Source organism: Rhamphochromis longiceps, linkage group LG22 (assembly GCF_057381845.1).
Source record: "Rhamphochromis longiceps isolate RC_006_pf linkage group LG22, R_longiceps_female_GT1.1, whole genome shotgun sequence".
Taxonomy (NCBI): Eukaryota; Metazoa; Chordata; class Actinopteri; order Cichliformes; family Cichlidae; genus Rhamphochromis; species Rhamphochromis longiceps.
In genome coordinates, this window is record NC_140577.1 from 33,255,700 (window position 1) to 33,274,934 (window position 19,235).

Genomic DNA, 19,235 nt, shown 5'->3' on the forward strand with positions numbered 1-19,235 from the left:
CCAGAGCTGCAGTTAGGCTACACTTCTTACAATCATCGGTATTACTAAAGGAGGCTGAGGAGTAGCTAAACATCTGACAAGACCTTACAATAATACATGTAGATAAGCTACACAAAACACCAATGTGTGTTGTAACAGGAACAGGAAGTTATACAATACCACAGCAAGAGCCAACACCAAAATGAACTGACTTAATCGAACATTGTTGAATGTGAACACTTGTTCAGTGAACTCATGTGATGTGAAAATGTAATCAAACCTTTTATCAGTGGGAAAGTGTACTTTGTAGGACACTATCCTAGCATTTGCTGGCCTAATGTTAGCTTATGTACTGGTAGTTTTTTGTTTAGCTGGCTGATTGTCAGACGTAGCGACAGGAAGTTTGCATGTCTAATATATACAATAAGTAACTGCGACAATATTGGGAATCAATAAGCATGTTTATGCACATTTTTGTGTGTTAAACAGTGAGAAGACGCCTGAGGAATGGATAAGTATGACGTTTGCGGTGTTCAAAAACAAGGTAATGTGTAGAGCTGGGGTAACAATTGCAGGATGCTGAGATGAATTTACGTTAAGGTGAGAGTCTGTGAACAGCAGTAAGGCTGTATGCTGGGGAAGATGGAGAAGGACTTGCACTTTGTGTTTGTGGATCCAGCGAAAGCATATGATAGGATGCAAAGAGAGGGACTCTGGTACTGCAACGTCTTGAATATTGCACGAGATTAGCTTTGAGCGCCTTCTTGCTTGAGATGATGATGGACAAGCTGACAGATGAAGTCAGGCAGGAGTGGACTATCATATTTGCAGATGATATTGTGATCTGTAGTGCGGGTTGGAGGCAGATGGAAGAGACCCTGGAGAGGAGGAGATATGCTTTGGAGGGAAAAGGAATAAAAGTCAGTAGAACATACTGACTTTTATTTATACATCTGTATAAACGTAAATGAGAGGGAGTCAGGTCTTACAGTGAAACCAAAAGGACAGACACTCACATTCACAACTATGGGCAATTTCGAAGCATCAGTTAACCACGCTAATTGCATTTCTTTGGACTTTGGCAAAGCTTGAGAGAACCCACGCAAACTGGGGAGGACATGAAAAGTCCACACCGAAAGGCACCGGCCAGATGTTGGAGTCAAGCTCAGCACCTTCTTGCTGTGAGGCAACAGTGCTAACCACCAGGCTGCCTGTGAAAAAAGTAATTGCCCCCTTAACCTGATAACCTTAAACCTTGAAAGAACTGCAATCAACCAATCAGTTTGCAGAAACTGGCAATCGCTATTACGCTCAGGGTAAATTTTGAAAGACAGAATTATTTTAAATCAGTCATAGTCATGAACAACCTTTTTCTTCTTCTTCTTTGAGCTATTCTGAGGTAGCTGCTGTTTTTTGGATCATTGTCCTACTACATAACCTAAGTGCGATTAAGCAGCAGTGGACGGGCTAATGGTTCGAATTTAGCAGGGAGCAGAATTTATGGTTCTATCAATCACAGGTCATCCAGATGCTTCCATTTCAAATTTGAAACAATTTAAAAAACAAATTAAAAACAAGAAAAGTATAAACGCCACAGTATTTGAGTAAATGTATTTATTTTCTCCACAACAGTTAGTTTCTGCTACTAAATATTCTAATTCTGTTAAAAGATCACCTGAAAAAAGTTGTTTTCCGCCGAGCTGCTGAACAACATTCCAGACGTGATCTGGTTTAAAAGTCTACCTACAGGATATAACAGACAAAGGGGCATCAATCCTTATCCCTGTGGGGAAAACACAAATGAAACATCCTGTTGTTGTCTAGTGCAGGTGATTCTTTTAACTGTCTTTCTTTGGCTACAGTTCTTATAGGGGGAAAATGAATGGATAGATGAGACAATAAAACACCAATAAAAATGTTTGCTACAGCTGTAAGAACCTCCACTAGCCTGGAGGGGAAGGTATCCCCTACACAATAAAGCAAAGTAAAGGCTGCTGTTTAAAATAGATATTCATCACTGACTAATGCCTCTGTTGTTAGGGAGTTCCTGTTTGCAGTAAACCTGACTATAAAATGGGAGGCCTTTAAAGCTTTCCTGAGAGGGCAAATGATCAGTTTTACAAGCTTTAAACATAAAGCATCCAGGATGGAACTGGTCCATTTGGAGAAAAAGATGAAAGATATTGAGGAAGAGATATTTATATCCAAATCTAATGCTCTAATTCTAGAGTTAAATAAACTCAGAGCTAAATTTAATATTTTGTCATTAAATAAAGCTACTAAAGACTGAAACAGTCATATTATGAACAGGGTGAAAAAGCAAGTAAAATACTGGCTTGGTGTATTAAACAGGCTCAGGCTGAAAGAACAGATGAAGGACAGATCACAGCTGATCCTAAACATATTAATGACTCTTTTTCTACTTTTTATAAACAGCTATACACAACTGAGCATTTAAAGTAATTTTCATCAAAACAAATAGTTTTTTTTGATCAGCTGCATTTTCCTAGACTACCGGAAAACGATATGGATGAACTAGAGCTTAATATAACAGTAGAAGAAATTACTAATACTATAAGGAACATGAAAGGGGGCAAAACTCCTGGACCTGACGCAATACCAATAGAAATATTTACAATATTTAAAGATAAATGAATCCAGCCTTTATTGGATATGTATCAGGAATCATTTGAATCGGGGTCTCTCCCCCCTTCACTTAATGTTGCAACAATTACTTTGTTACTGAAACCTAATAAGCCAGCAACACATTGTAGTTCTTATAGACCAATCTCACTGTTGAATTATGATTGCAAGATACTTTGCAAACTATTAGCTATGAGATTAGAGACACTCTTGCCTAAAATGATTCATTCAGACCAGAACGGCTTTATCCAGGGGAGGCAGGGGTTTCACAATATATGGAGGGTCATGAATATCATTTATGAGAAAAAAGAGACAATGCGTTAATCTCAATGGATGAGGAAAAAGCCTTCGACAGGATCAAATGGCCGTTCTTATTTGAAGTTTTGAAAAAGTTTGGTATTGGAAACAGATTTTTTAAATGGAGTCAGTTGGTGTACTTCAACCCTCAAGCAGAGATTTTAACTAATGGTCTTTTTTCCGCACCATTCAGATTATATCGTGGAACTAGACAAGGGTGCCCCTTGTCACCTCTCTTGTTCACCTTGGCAACTGAGCCTCTTGCAATGACAATTCAGAATCATAAAAACATATCAGGAATTAAAGTAATGTTGACCACCGTATCGCCCCATATGCAGATGATATGATCCTGTTCTGCACTAATTTAAACAAATCAATACCATCCATATTAAGTCTCATTAATACATTTAGTACATTTTCAGGTTATAAAATAAATTCAGATAAATCCGAAATATTATTTTTGAATAAAAATGAACGACAAACTCCTCCAATCAATACTCCTTTTCTGTTATCTGAACATGGGTTTACTTATCTGGGTGTGAAATTAACTCACTCAATTGAAAATATTCTTGCATCCAATTATAATTCCTTAACGACTTCAGTTATTACACTTCTAAACAGATGGATGAAACTACCTATATCTTTAATTGGTCGTATTAATATACTAAAAATGTCAATTTTGCCAAAATATCTTTACCTTTTTCAATCAATACCTCTCTCTCCACCAAACTCTTTCTTCTTAGATTTGCAAAAACTATTCCGAAACTTTATTTGGAATAACAGAAGACCAAGACTCAGAATCTCATTATTATACCTTCCTTATGAAAGAGGGGTTTACAACTTCCAAATTTAAAGTGGTACTTCTGGGCTGCTCAAATCAGAGCGGCAATATTTTATTTTGTTAATGCGCAAATTCCAGTGTTGGTTTCTACGGAGTCTACAGAAATCAAAATTCCTCCTACCTTATATCTTTACTCAGCCGACAGGAAGACACTAAATAAGCAAACTAAGAACCCCTTTTTAAAAACCCTATAATGATCTGGTTTGAAATACATAACTACTTGGGAGAAATGATCCAACTGTCTCGGTTTACTCCGATATTTGGAAATGACAGCTTTCCTCCTGGTAGGGTGGATGCAGGTTTTAAATTTTGAATCGATGAAGGTATGAGAAAGTGTCTGATATATTTAGGAATAATACTCTTATGTCTTTTGAACAACTTAGAAGTACTTTTTCTATTCCTGTCAAACATTTTTTTAAATTTCTTCAATTAAGAAATTTTATCTTAACCACACAAGGTAACAGCTTACAAATCCCCACCTACTCCTTTCTAGAGAGCACAGTTATAAAGCATGTAAATGGGAGAGGCCAAGTTTCTGCATTGTATAAATTATTTATGGAAAATTCCAAAGAATCAACACAGTCTATTTTAGAGGCTTGGAGGAATGATTTGCAAATGGATATATCTGATGATGAGTGGTATAAATCATGCTCCTTGGCCCAGAGTCAGACAATCTCGGCTACTTCAATATAAATGGTTAACAAGACCTGTATTAAGTGTGGAGTGGACAGGGTCACTTTATTTCACTGTATATGGGAATGTCCACATGTGAAAATCTTTTGGGAAAAGGTAATAAATCTGTTGAGTCTGTTGATTCCACTTCATCCTAAAGTATGTATTTTAAATATATACCCGAATAATTTTGTACCTGCTGCAAACAATAGAGCTCTGTTAACGACTGGAGTTTTGGAAACCAAGCGCTGTATTGCTATGTGCTGGAAAAATCAAAAGATATGTGGACTGACATCTATACGATCTATAGAGAAAATAACTTATACATTAAGAAATAAACTGGACAAGTTTTGGGCTGTATGGTCAAAATTCTACAACTTTCTGTAGAACTGCAGCGTGCACACTGTGGACTTAACAGCCTGAAACTCTGACTTGATTTGGATATCTGTCCTTCCCTTCTGTTATGGTTTGCTTTGTTTTTGTTTCTATTCCTATGTTATTTCTGTTGATGTTGTGGTATTTTTTTATTATTATTATTTTTTAATGTTCACGGTGCACCATGTAAAACCGGTTAAAACCAATAAATAAATGTTTTTAAAAAAACAAAGAAACAAACCTGTCTAGCATGCCTGCAGCATTATATCAGAACCACATCACTGAAACAAATTTTTATTATTTCAGAAAATGCAAAAAGAGATGTAAAACAGAACTGTTCTGGTACAAAATAGATGATATCTGTCTAACTGATTATTGTTTTCTATTTTTTAAATAAAAAAAATCTTTGTACATACTTCCAACACAAACCAAAACCCTGAACTGATAAACTATTTGATTACACTGTGCCTTCACTGCTAACAGAACATCCTTTACATTACAAACAATATCTGAGACTCTCAGGTGCTGCATGAAACGCTATAATCCTGGAATTACCACTTCTTTATTGATTACTTTTAAAATTTGTTTTTAACTTTATCACTTTTCATATCATTTTTGGACACAATGAGCAACAATTCACAGTAAAGGCTGGAAACATTGTACAGAGGCACGCGTTTCAATTATTTGGTCGAGAATAGGTTGTTGACACCCCCTGTCCCTTTCTTATAAATAACCACTAACTACTAACAAAGTATGCTCTCCTCGAGAAGCATGACTTGCAGCCATCATGCCTCAATCACAACAACTTTCACAGGACGATACAAGAAGTGTTACAGAGATGCGCAGACATGGATGAGACTGCAAAACACTTTCCTGTTGCTTTTGGAACCTGATGTCCATCAATCCACACAAAGAAAGTTTCATAAAACACGACCCTTCCTAGGAGAGGCTCTCCTGCTAAGATAACACTAAATGCTACAATGAGGCAAAACCAAAGAAGGACAGCAAATCTAAATCTCTACATCTAGCTAAAATATATGACATGTACTCATATTCACACTATACGAATAATAAGAATACTGTCAGTGTGACAAAATCACTGCTGTTCAAAAAATGTACGGAAAAAATAAGACAACACTTCTCTCCAGAAAGATTAGACAAATGTCACCAGCTGTAGCTCAGGTGTTAGACTGCTTTCTGAATAGTTGCAGCCGAGTTCTTTGTTGCAGATGACAAACATATTTCATGGGAACAAATGAGCTATATTTTGGTCTACAGACTAATCACTGTATTAAACCAAATATGGAGATAACACTATACTATTCACCTTTGTTTATATCTATTCTGCACACTTATAGTTCATACAAAAACATTTATAGTGACAATATGAAGGTTTTTTCTTTGTAGCTGTGAAATCAGGTTTCAGTTAGCAGACTCGCTCCCAGCATTCATCTCCAGCAGTCCAGGCCTCCCCTGATTCTTCCTCTGTTTACCAGTATTTCCAGATGTGTCCTTGTGTCGTGAATCGTTCTGCTGTCTGGTGTAGCGCTTGCATTTGCAGGAGGTCACCACAGTTATCTTGTAGGTCCTCGTGCTCCCATTGTGGCACTGCAGCTGGATCCGCTGGGTCCTGGTTCGATCGATAACACAGCGCCACTCCTGAGCATCGCGGCGGCTCCAGTACCTCCCAGTGTGAGTTCTACCAATCCAGTTGGGCAGCAGCTGAGCTGGCAGACACTCCCCAGCACACACCAGCTCCTTGATAGGGTTGACACTGGTGCACTGGCCATCAGAGATGTACTTCGTGGACCTCAACTCCCTGCAGCCCACCTGGCTCTGGTCTGGCCCTAAGACATGAAAAGTGAGTTACATATATGTGTAGCTTAGATCAGTCTTCTTGTTATTCCAAAGTATGTGTGTGTGTGTATATATATATATTATTGTTTTTTGTTTTGTTTTAAGTGGGTAGTGGTGGTGGTGGTATAGAAGTGTGAAGTGTAGATTAAAGAACTCTTTCCTCTCCAATGCCATTAGACTTCTAAACACCCGGCAGGAGTGTATTTCCTTGGTCTACCTCAGTTTACGACTGTCTACATTTCTGAGTTTGCACACACATAATTGCACCCTCGCTGTGTCCGCTGCACATACAGTTAATGTAGCATTCAAAATGAACATATATATGCACACACACACACACACACACATCCTCAATATTAAATTTGGGTCAGTTTGAGTCGATCTGCACATTTGAGGTCCATGGTGAAATCAGTGAAATCAGAGTCAGGGGTCCTGCTGGTACTTTCAGGAAGCTAAAAATAGCATCAGAGCTGAATATGAATTTGTAAAATGACAACTGAAATATTTACAACGGTGATGATTTGTCATTAAACTGAAGGTGAAGAATTGGTTTAAACCCAGTTAAAGGAAAACAGCTACTGATATTTCTGTTGTAAAAGAATTTAACATGATTTATAATTCACACCACTAACTGTCCCATGATACCAGTTTATGACGTGTTCATGTTAGTCTGATATTTCCACATTTCTGCACTTCATGACACAGTTTGTCTTTTTTAAATCAGTAGTTTCATATCTGGACCAAGAGTCATGCACATGAAAAGCATTTTGTGATTTAATAATGTATTGTGCATTTCTGTATTTACAAACTGCTGCTGAATTTCTTTTCTTTATTTAGACATTAATAATTATAAATCAATAGTTATTTCATAATTTAACTGTTAATAAAAGAGAACTTTGAAATGAATGTTTCTAAATGGAAAAAGGCATTTACAGAAAAAGACACTCAGCTCTCAATTAAAAAAAAAGATTTATAAAAAATTCTAAATTTAAATGGCAAACAAATAAGTAAATAGATTCAAACATCGAAATTAGGAAAACAGTTTTTTCCAACATGTAAAATGGCAATTGCATTCTCCTTTTCCTATGAGGTTGTCGTGGTCCTGAGTCTTTTTCTGGACTTATTCATTCCTTTGTAAATATAATTAATTATGAATATGTTGTCCTTCTAGAGCCTCTGAGACTGCTGTTTATAGTTCTTATTTTCATAATGGGAGTGCCCCGTTCATGTCCAGTCTGTCTTGCCTATGTTTTGTTATCATGTTTCCATGTCTGTTTCTCCCCACTGTCCTATCTTGTGTGTCATGTTTGTCCCTGAGTCCTGCAGTTGGGCCACAGCCATACTTGACACAGCTGCTGCTTTAACTATTATATGAGGTACAAGACAAGATTCAAAGATGACTCTTAGTCCTTGGAGAAAAGGAAACACAAATTAGCCATAATTTGTGTTGCCTTGAATTATAAAAGTCATGTTTATAATACTTCTTCTTCCACTTATTGTAAGTGGGCATATGTGCATGTATAGAAGAAAATATCCAGTCTCAGTATTATTTTTGTTATAGATTGTGAAGCCTTATATATGCTATCCATCCACTTAAACACAGGAATCCAGAGTTGAATTAAATAAATGTCATGTTATTCTGTTGTGATTATTAACAAGAGGGAGAGTGAGAAGAGACTGATGGGTGAACTCTCTTATATCAGGGCAGGGAGCAGCACTGTGCTATAAATTCATTAAACTATATAAATAGAGCCTGACTTCTTTCACAGAGAAATAAAACAGGCTTTTTTTTTCAGTTATAAGTTCCAACTTCAAAATATTTATTTGCTGCACTAAGTGACTTTACTCTGTCTTCCTCACTCTGTCTACTTAGCTTTAGTATTATGAAACTTCTGAGGAGAAGTGTTTGCTGCAGGATTCTAAACCATTTGTATTGTGATTTATGAGCCGTGAACTTGTGGAATTTACAGCTTTAGTAATGTAGCCTTTATTAAAGCCACAAAAACAAGTGAGAATTAATTCTACATTCCACGACTGTATTTTGAACTGATGTATCATTGATATCATTAAAAAAGCTCAAAGGTTCCTTATATTTTTTAAAAGACAGTCATTTTGTTCAGTGTTTTCCAACAGATAACTATGGCTATGTTGGTTGTTACATGTACGAGAACCAACCCGAACTTTATAAACATTTTAACCTAGCTATCACATGGCTTTAGCTACCTAGTGAAAAACCGATTGAACCCGAAGGTATTACTTTCAGCTTTTTAATAATAGTCCACTTTTTAAATGATTAATATTGGTGTGGTCTTATAATACAAAAACCACAACAACAACATTAAAATTTACTGTCACCAGTGAAAATGACAAAATGTCTCCTCCCATCATCAGGTCAGATGTGGGATATCGACAGAATTCCACAGTGCCCTCTAATGTGAGAGTAATAAGCATGTGACAATCGAGCCTACACTATACTGCTGAAAGTATTCCTTTGTCTGCCTCCACATGCATATGAACTTGAGTGATATCCTTCTCTTGATCCACAGGGTTTGAAACGATGCTGGCTCACCCTTTGCAGCTATAACAATTTATGTTTATGTGCTTATGGAAGTTTTTGACCATTTTTCCAGAAGCTAATTTGTCAGATCAGATTCATGTTGAGAGAGAAGACCTGGCTCACAGTCTCCATTCTAATTCATCCCAAAGGTGTTCTGTCAGGTGTTATATAATCTACAACAGACAGACAGACATTTACAGCATGCACCTGCAAAAATCTCAACACAAGCAGCAAGGATTTCTTTGTTGGTTCAACTATAAATGTCTGTATTGACAACGGGCTTTGGGCTTCACTGTGGATCGTGCACGGCACTGCATGTATTTTAATTACAGTTTTTTAATAAATCCTGCATTCCAGACATGGATATCTTGTAGTTTTTTGTTTTGTAAGATTACTTTTTACCTAGGTTTAAACTGATTGCATCATCATAATACAAATAAATAAATACATAAATAAATAAATATTATTATTCCAAACTAGGATTTTTTCTTTTCAATTTTAGTTGTATTACTGTCACATAATACTTTATGATGTTTTCTATCACATTATTTAATTTTAGCCATTTGGACTCACCATCACGCAGAGAGTCAGAAGGCCGTCTCCCTCTATTCCTCGCCTGGTTTGTGTCTTCATCGGTCGGCGGGTCCTGAGTTTCAGGGACCAGCTGAGGACTTACGGACTCTGTGGCGTTATTTTCAACAGCTGAACTCATGCTCAGCAGCAACAGGAGCGCAAGGAGCCGGAGCGCGCTGACAGAACGAAGCATGACTGCACCTGACGCACCTGATGGATAAGTAACCTGCAGGGCTGTGCTTTATATATCCTCACTGGCAGCGACATTTTATGAATGAGCTGGACACACCTACTTGCACAGCAAGAAAAGAAAAATGCAGGTCGAGAGCCAGAAACCACATGTATTTTTGCAAACTGAATTGGCGCATTTATTCATGATCACACAGGTGTTGGAAACACCAGGATTGCAGAGGTGTACTGTGACATCGGAACTTACCGGACAACGTTTCATTATTCAGCAGAACAAAAATCCACAACATGGCCAAAACAAGCATAGAGCTTTTCAGGTTAATGGGTTGAAATATTCTGGAGCGAGTGAGGCAGTTCTGGTAATTATGTGTCCAAAGGACTATGTATGCCACGTGGTTCATTCTGTGAAATTTATTTTGAAATTGAATGTAGCCTAATCTACATGTTTTATGATAAACTAAATGCACAGATCTGTCTCAGCTCATTTGATCTGGACTACAGAGCCATCCCACTGGCGACAAAGACATTTATCTCCACCTAGTGGTGAGTTAAAATTAGGTTTCATGCAAATTTTCAAAGATGTGACAAAAAACCCGAACCCTCACCTCAACCACGAGTGGATCAGATCACTTTGTTATGCTACTGGCAATTTACTGCCATGGTTTGGGTTCAATGAGCAGTTACGGAATGTCAGTATATTTGTTGTGAGTGATCACCTTTATATGGTGGGTGTGCTTTCTCCTTAGTTCGTTATACTTTGAATAAATGCCAAAAAAAAGTTGTACATCTTCATGAGATCAAAAACAAGGGTGAATGAAGCTGCTCGTGTTGCTTTTTCCTGTCTATCCGACCTATAAATGTGATCTGTGTACTCAGTACTGAAACAGGAAGTAAGTGTTTCAGACTTGTTAGTGTAAAACTAAATCGTATTATTCCCTCATTTATGTCATTCAACCACAGTGTAGTTTAAGTAGCACATTTATATAAAGTGGGAAAGCGCTCTTACAGCAGCATTAGACTTTTTTTTGTTAACTTTAAAAAAAAATTAAGGACATATACAGCAAAGTGAGCTGTATTAATGTTGTTTTGCACCTGCATTATGAAATTATTATATAAAGTAAAGCTAGTGTTTTATTAAGCTCAACTCTTTAATTATTCATATCCATCAGCAGGTACTTGATAAGATCATTTCAAATTTATTTAAACAGTGCCAAATCACAAACAACAGTCACCTCTAAAGTAGGTTGCGACAGCAGAACCAGGCACAAGGAGGCGCAATTTGTTGGGGGTGAAGGGAGGGAGACAGGACAAAAGACATGCTGGGGAAGACAGCCAGGGATTATTAATAACTCATGATTAAATCTAGAGTGGTCTGTAAACACATGGTGAGAGAAAGAAGTGAGAAAAGGAGAAATGCAGCCTAAGTCTACTACAGCATAACTATATATTTAAGCAAAAAAAGAAGAAGGTTTTAGGCCTAATCTTAATCTTAAGTACCAAACATGTCTGTCTTCGGAATCCGAGCTGGGAGCTGGTTCCATAGAAGAGGGTCCTGAAAGCTGAACACTCACCCACTCTCTCTCTGAACACAAGAAAGCCTGCAGTCTGACAGCAAAGTTCTCTATTGATCTGTAATTCTGCAATTATCAGTATATTGTAATTACAATAACATTTTATGGATATCCTTAAAAGGGTTAATCCATTAATTTAATGTAAAAACCGATTATTCACTTGGTGTATCAAAAAATGTATTTTTAAACCCAGTTACTAGTTTAATAAAAGTATTTTGACTTTTGTTGAATGGATGAGAAAACATTATTACATTAATTATGGAATAAAATTACAAGAGTTTTCAAATAAACTCACATGATAAAGCCCAATATCATTTTTTCCATAGTAGGCCTTGTGTTTGTCCATATTTTTTTTTCACATGGAACTACATTTTGTTGTTTTTTTTGTAAACTACATACATACAAAATCTGATAAAATATACATGATTTCATTTTAATTTAAAACTAAAACAACTGTATTTTATTTTATTCTTGCATAAAACAGAGAAATTTTGCGTATTTCAAATTTCTGTATTCTTACGTAATGGAAAATTTGTAATGTGTGTACACTTACACTGTAAAAAAATATTCCGTAGAAAAACGGAAAATGTCCTGGTAATTTTCTGCCAGTATATTTTCTGTTTTTTTACGGAAGTTTGACGGACTTTTCTGTAAATGATAAAACGGAAAATTCTGTAGATTTACAGTATACTCTCTGTACTATTTATGGACATTTCCTTCAGCTATAAAACGGAAAATTCCGTTTATTCATAGTATATTTTCTGTATCATTAACTGATATTTTCCGTTAATAGAAAAATTGAAATTTCTGTTTATATTACTATTTCCAAGCACTTCTTTTCACTGTAACTCATTAAATATAGTTCTTTATATCCTTAAACGTACATTTCTATGCAATTACAACCTAGTACACCATGTGCTCAAAAATTCATAAATTAAAACTTAAATTAATTTGTGCTTTATACACAACAACATTGGTACAGTTAATGTTAAATATTCTTTTATTCTCCTCAACTCTAAAACTATACTAAAATATAATGACAGCATCCATCTTGTCATAAAACTACTAAACAGCTGATACATGAACAAAATAACTCACAAGCTTTCAAATTTGAGCATTTTTATTTCCTTGAAATCAGGTTGCCCTCATGTAAATGTGTTTATTTACATTCATTCAAGTGGCTACCAAGTGTTTTCTTCAAACAGGACACCTGACAAACAAAAAATGTCATATTTAACGACATGTTCACATTTAATAATATCCAGAGTACCTTTTAGTTAGAATCACTGCCTTGTGGTAGTTTTGCCTCAGCCAAATGGTTAAGGTGTGGTTTACATCCATGTCTGTCCACTTATGATACAGTATACACATGTAGTCAGTTATAGCCAAACACCTTTGATTACTGAATTGCATTACATTACATTCACTTCATTAATGAAGTGAATGTAATTCACATTTGTGTGAACATTTGTCTGAGATGAACTCTTTGGGCTCTTTACCTTACAATATAACATACTTGGGTCAAAATTTGTTGACTGTTTAAGTGGTGCCACATGAATACAACTGAACAGATCTAAAGAAGATGTTCCTGAACATTGGGTTTATTCGAACAGGACGGATGGATAACCACAGGACTTTTCCCCATATGATAACTAAAACACAAAATAAATGAAGACAGATTACTGTCCCAAACTTAAAGATAAAAGTGTATTTACGGGACTTGTTTTGTCAGTGAGGAGCAAAGTACAATTAGAAGTGCTTGTTCTGATAAAAAGTTAAACTGTAAACAGCAGCATAGTGAATAAGGATCTGTGTCCACGAATCCTCAGCAGTGACAACACTTAAACATCATAGTTCAAAATCCTTAATGCACACCTTTTTCTCCACGGTGTTCAAATGCTCTTAGCTGTTTAAGTAGAGGAAAAATGACATATTTCATGACCATTAAATGTTAGACAAGGCTCTGAAAACGAGGTTATGGTTACAAACAAAAACCTCTGCTTGTGCGCACAGACCCTAAATCACAACAAATAAGACAATAGTAAGACAAATTACTACAAAGTCTTGTTACCACTCTTCATATACCAGTGTGACAAAGTCCTGAATGCAGCCTGCATGTTAGTACATCAAGGTCCATCTGAGCTTTAAGTAAAATACACTCAGCTTTTCCTTGGATTTTCAGAGTTGCTCAGTTCATACAGGAACTGCAGCAGTCGGGGTTAACGTGTCGCTGTGTTGCTCCTCCATCTCAGCCACTGAGACTAGTCGCAATTTATTCTGAGGAAAAAAAGAGAAACAACAAGACATTTTTAAAAAGTTTGTATTTTTATAATTTTTTTTACCTAGAACATAAACAACATAAGCAAAAAAAAGGATTAGGGCTGTGCGATATGACGATATATATCAGATGACGATATAAAAATGTCTATCGTTTCATATTATACACTATTCTTTGTTTTGTGGTGTTGCAAAATAAACTGTTTACGGCAATATTTTTGTCATGATTTTGATGGTCACTGTAGTGGCTATATTATTTCTTACAGTTCTCTCTTTCTCTTATACTTACAATAACCACACTATGGACGGACAAGTGACTGTTTTTACGCGTACTTTCGTTACCAACAATGACGGTAAAACCAGTGCGTGGCTCCGCCGTCCGCTTGTTTATTTTCCATATAAACCTTTCACAATAAAGCTCAAGTGTCTGTTGAGACTTTTCAAAATAAACTGAAATGATATACATTATTCTCAAACATACAATTTCAGAATATGCATCAAACAAATGACCTCAAATAAAAACATCAAGTAACTATAAATGGCGCTTACAGTCACCACGCAGATGAAGGCACAGAGAATACCAGCATGGCCAGCAAGGATGAGGCAGAACCAGCTAGCTCCAAACAGAAGGACCAGTCAAAAGAAATCGAGGACCTTATTGTTAAACGAGGGGCTACCTCTGTAGCATGGACATGGTTTGGTTATGAAAAGTCTGACACGCCCCAGAAAACTGTACTATGCAAATTATGCCACAAACTGGTCCCCACCACCACTCAAACACGACAAACCTCTTTAACCACCTACACAAGAATCACATGAAAGAGTTTCGAGAGAGTTTACGAATGAAAAGCAAAAAAGAGTCGTCAGGTGCTCAAAATAATCCTTAGGCTCAAACGTTAGAACAGGCTTTTCCTTGCAGCACGCCGTGTAATAAATTACTTATATTTGGCTAAAAGCTTGATATAGACAAGGCATATAGAGCCCCTGCACACCAGCACTGCGCTTACATTATAGTTCAATCAAGAAATAGTTATTATTGATTTATTATTGAATTTTTTTAGTAATCATTATTAGTATTTAGTCACATTAGCACAGTGGGGTGACAAAAATATTCCACATACTAGAAATGCTGCTCGGCATTTCATAAAATACATTTTCAACAAATGTTGGAGTAGAAACACAGTTACAGGGAAAATGTGTCTGTCTGTAAATATTAACTAAACATTTCTATGTGCTACAAAATAGACATAATTGTAAATGTGCTGAGGTGAAACGATACTTTCAATAATATTACCACTACAGTCTGTTAACCACCGAAATAATCTATGCTGGTCAGCTAGCTAAAAGTCTTTACTTTAGCAGCCCAAATCAGAGGCTAACATTAGCATTTGCTAGCGTCAGCCAGGAAGGTCTGAGGCTTAAACTAGGGTTAGTGTAACTTTTCCTGAAACCCTTTAAAGTGTACAGTAGAGCCAACTGTAAAACACAGGTATTGAAACAGTACTTATTAGAGTCCTAGAATAATTTCTAGGACCATGAAGTTCTCACTTTTCCCAGTTATCCAGTTATCCACATCACAGCTGTGTAATACCCAGAGAGACACAGACAGCTAACTATAATATTTATGAAAACTGGTTCAGCCACTGAAGGGCAAAACTGGTGGTATCACAGTAAAGATTATTTTAACATTAACTAAAATGGGAAGCTTCTTTTGTTAAACCTAAATAACAATTATTTTAAAAACTGAGTCAGCAAAATATTCCTGACTTGTCTGGAGACAGCCGAAACCAGTTAACAAATAAATTAATAATAATAATGGATTGCATTTATATAGCGCTTTTCGGGACCCCTCAAAGCGCTTTACAATACCACTATTCATTCACTCTCACACACTGGTGGAGGCAGCTACAGTTGCAGCCACAGCTGCCCCGGGGCAGACTGACAGAAGTGAGGCTGCCATATTGCGCCATCGGCCCCTCTGGCCATCACCAGTAGGCGAAGCGTCTTGCCCAAGAACACAACGACCGAGACTGTCCGAGCCGGGGCTCGAACCGGCAACCTTCCGATTACAAGACGAACACCCAACTCTTGAGCCACGATCGCAATTCTTTTGCGATCGTGGCATTAATTAACAATTTAGAAAGAATTAACAATTCTTTCTGAATAAAAAAATATTTTAATAAAAGGAAACATGAGTTTTAATACTTACCACAGAAATTTGAAGGCAGTTTCTCCAACTTCAGAGTCCAAAATCCAGATGAAGCCTGAAAGAAGCCTAATGGCTGCTCTTGCGCTTACTTTTCCCTCCTTTTCAGGTTCTTTTTCCCACAATGCATTGCAGTAATTGAGAAATACAGAAAAATACCTGTAAATGACTAATACGGAAAATTCCTTCACGTGTATACAGTAGATTGTACTGTATTTTTACTGAATTTTTTTTACAGTGTGTGTGGTGAGGCAGTTAGATAATATAATTGTTCGAAAGTAAGACAAGAAAGAATGTTCAATGTTAAAGAAAAAAAATGACATTCAAACTTTAGTCTTAAAAATTTTAATCTAAGGGAAAGGGGGATGTCATGTAGGTACTGATATATGGCTGTCTTAATGTGATGACTTTTAAACTGGATGTGGTGGTCCGAAGGAGGCCCCGTTACATGGCTAGTTGTCAGATCGACAGCATTCAATAAAGCAAGAGAAAGACCGTGCTTTATGTCCTGATTTAATTCAGCGTGCTCTGCCTAATTCAGTAATAAGGTGGGCACACAACAGTTACTACTACTTTTACATGCATTACCATGTGGACCTATGATCAACACTGAAGTTCCTTCAACGGTAAAATTTCTTTTATTATGGATTTATTTTTGTGCTTACGGAGATAAATTTCCAATACAAATGTTATAAATGCAGCAGCTTATTGAGCTTAAATACTAACCTTCATAGGCTATTGTAAAAGCTCAAGGGATCGCTATTTATTCAAGTTTCAAATTCGCGTTTGTAAAATAGTTTAAAGTCAGAGTCCTCAAAAATTGCGCATAAATCACTGTAGGCCTACTTGTTGTTTATAAAGAGACGAATTCATGATCAAAAAACACATTACATATTACAATAATTCAATAATTAAAATACTTATGATTAGAAACTGCGAAACTAAATGAGAATTCTTATTTTTAAAAATCTGATAATTATAGGAAACTTATTCTGAATCACTCCGCGTCGCCTGCGTGACCCTGGGAGTCAAGGTGACGAGGATGACGTGTAGCGCGGCAGGTATAAAAGCAGAAACCAACGTTCGAATTTGGTTTTCACATGAGAGTGCGAGCAGGAGGTTTGTTTAATAGCGCTGTGAAAACCTGTTTGTTTCCAAAGTTTTAAAACTAGTGCTTGAAACGAGGATTCAAACACCCCAAAAATGAGCTCCGGCGGAGTACGGCGTGAGCGGTACCTGCTCTCCATTGGTGTCACCCGTATTCTGGATGAGCTCTATGGTAAAGCTTAGTGAGCTAATAAGTATAATAGAATATTTAAGCAAACAAATACACCTTAGACTGGCCTTTTATTACTTTAAAGTGAGGAAGATTTCATGAGTGTGAACATTTCAGGTGAAATATGTCAAACTTTAGAAACTTCAATTTTGGGCAATTTTGGTTTGAAAAATGCTAAAAAAAAAACCCACTCAATTTAACGCACGCGCCATGGAAACGACGTCAGTCATTAGAACCTGCGGGAGGCTGACGTCTGACGTCAGTGCGGTCATCCTGGAGTCCTGTTTTTGTATGTGGAGGGTTTGAGTTTACATGTTTTAGCAACTGGCCCTGAATTAGACGATAAAGTTAATAAATTACGAATCTGTATAGAAGCATGATGGAGCTGTGAGAGTTCACAGAGGCACTCGTTGCGTTTATAAAGCTGGGAAATTTTGAGGGAGGTTAGGGAGTCCTCGGAGATGTGGCCAAAATTTGATCTTGCACGCATTATGTGCAAAATCAGTTATAGCTACTGATGCTGAATTAAGTATATCATATTTATGTGAGTGCATTGTATATTGCCGTGTCTGTACAGGTGTCCAGATGTATGTTATGTGCTCGGTGAGAAATTGAAACTGTGTGCATGCAATAAGCAGGTTGGAGGTTTCTCACCTGACTTTAGCTGTTTTATTTTCAACAGACTGATGCTTAAATAAAATAAGAATAAGTGCTGAACAAGAATTCATTATTAAACATCACTGAAACTCTATGCAGCCTTACTGACAATGTGTCCATAATTCACAAATATTATGGATGACATTCATTTATCATGAAATGTTGTTCACAGTCACCAAGAACACACAAAGTTATTCTTTACTATGAGCTGTACATTTTTAATTTACATGCAGCTAAAATGTGAATTTGCAAATGAATTCTATCAGCAGGACATTTTTACTGTTTAAACATGCTAACAAGCAGAGTTTGGTGCTGTGATCTTTGGTTTAAAACATGAAATTTAGTCATTTACAGTGCAAAACCATTTTTCTCACCTTCTACCAATCTTAAGGCTTTCATAAAGAGTGAGTTCTGCTGCGGGCCTCTCATTGCCTGTGTGTAGAAATAGCATATGATGATATAAAGCCATGTTTTGACATTTAAATCCGTAATTTGTCTCATTATGTCACGATTAACACAGATGATCTTTTTGTTTTCTCGTAGCTGAGCTGGTGAGTCCTGTCAGCGTATGCCAGATGTTCATCTCTAACCTGAGGAACCGTCCTTTGAGCCCCAGCCATGTGGACTCTATGAAAAATCTGGTCCTCTCGTTAAACCATAACCTGGTTACGGGGACGAAGGCGTTTCCTTATATTGTCTTCAGGGGATTCTTTAACAAACTGCTGCTGACGACACCTTTCACCCATGTGCCAGAGAGCCAGTTGGAGAACACCACTCCATCTCCTCCTACCAACTCACCAGCTGGTTTAATGGTGCCGCCTGCAGGGTCCCACCTCCATTCACGGTTCCTCACACCTCTGCTTCCAGAGAAGGCAGATCTTTCTGTCCTGAAGGCAGATCAGAGGAACTGCGTCTGCACCCTGGATGTCGACGGCGACACCATCACCAGAGTCATTTCCACTGTGTATTGCACAGAGGAAAGGGAAATGACAAATCGATGGAGAGTTACGGACTACACCTCTGACGGCAGAGTAATCATGTCGGTGCTCTGCCAGTTTCTGAAGAGGTTTACACAGGGTGCAAAGAGGAAGCCTGCAGAGGAGGAGAGCAGCAGCAGGAGCCCCACTCCACCAAGGAAACGTCTCCGGCTGTGATCAGCAATGAAGCCTTTCCTGGACATATGGAACATGGATGTTACATATGGATGTTTCCTCGTGCTTTGGAGCAAACTTTCTAACTCCTCATGTCTGCGCTGTGTCTGGAAA

At 37.2% G+C, this 19,235-nt stretch overlaps 2 protein-coding genes and 1 long non-coding RNA gene across 3 annotated transcripts; 1 reads left to right on the forward strand and 2 right to left on the reverse strand.

Moving 5' to 3' along the window:
• Positions 1-5,131: 5,131 nt before the first annotated feature.
• Positions 5,132-10,033, reverse strand: LOC146644365 (sclerostin domain-containing protein 1-like). Its single transcript, XM_085396027.1, has 2 exons — positions 9,795-10,033; positions 5,132-6,654 (listed from the first exon to the last, which is right to left on the reverse strand). The coding sequence occupies exons 1-2, from the start codon at positions 9,985-9,987 to the stop codon at positions 6,230-6,232; spliced, it is 618 nt and encodes a 205-aa protein (XP_085252153.1). The 5' UTR covers positions 9,988-10,033; the 3' UTR covers positions 5,132-6,229.
• Positions 10,034-12,656: 2,623 nt separating this feature from the next.
• Positions 12,657-16,154, reverse strand: LOC146644366 (uncharacterized). The gene is made up of 2 exons (XR_014909401.1): positions 16,041-16,154; positions 12,657-13,831 (listed from the first exon to the last, which is right to left on the reverse strand). It is a non-coding gene; the product is annotated as an uncharacterized LOC146644366 (long non-coding RNA).
• A 1,086-nt stretch (positions 16,155-17,240) lies between these two features.
• Positions 17,241-19,124, forward strand: LOC146644367 (uncharacterized). Its single transcript, XM_085396479.1, has 2 exons — positions 17,241-17,316; positions 18,514-19,124. The coding sequence occupies exons 1-2, from the start codon at positions 17,241-17,243 to the stop codon at positions 19,122-19,124; spliced, it is 687 nt and encodes a 228-aa protein (XP_085252605.1).
• Positions 19,125-19,235: the final 111 nt, after the last annotated feature.

Bases quoted from the DNA above. Each gene is read 5' to 3' on its own strand.
- LOC146644365 (XM_085396027.1), bottom strand. From the start codon at position 9,987: ATGCTTCGTTCTGTCAGCGCGCTCCGGCTCCTTGCGCTCCTGTTGCTG. The intron at 6,655-9,794 runs GTGAGTCCAAAT...TTCATGTCTTAG, and splicing joins TTCTGACTCTCTGCGTGATG to GGCCAGACCAGAGCCAGGTG.
- LOC146644367 (XM_085396479.1), top strand. From the start codon at position 17,241: ATGAGCTCCGGCGGAGTACGGCGTGAGCGGTACCTGCTCTCCATTGGT. The intron at 17,317-18,513 runs GTAAAGCTTAGT...GTTTTCTCGTAG, and splicing joins TATTCTGGATGAGCTCTATG to CTGAGCTGGTGAGTCCTGTC.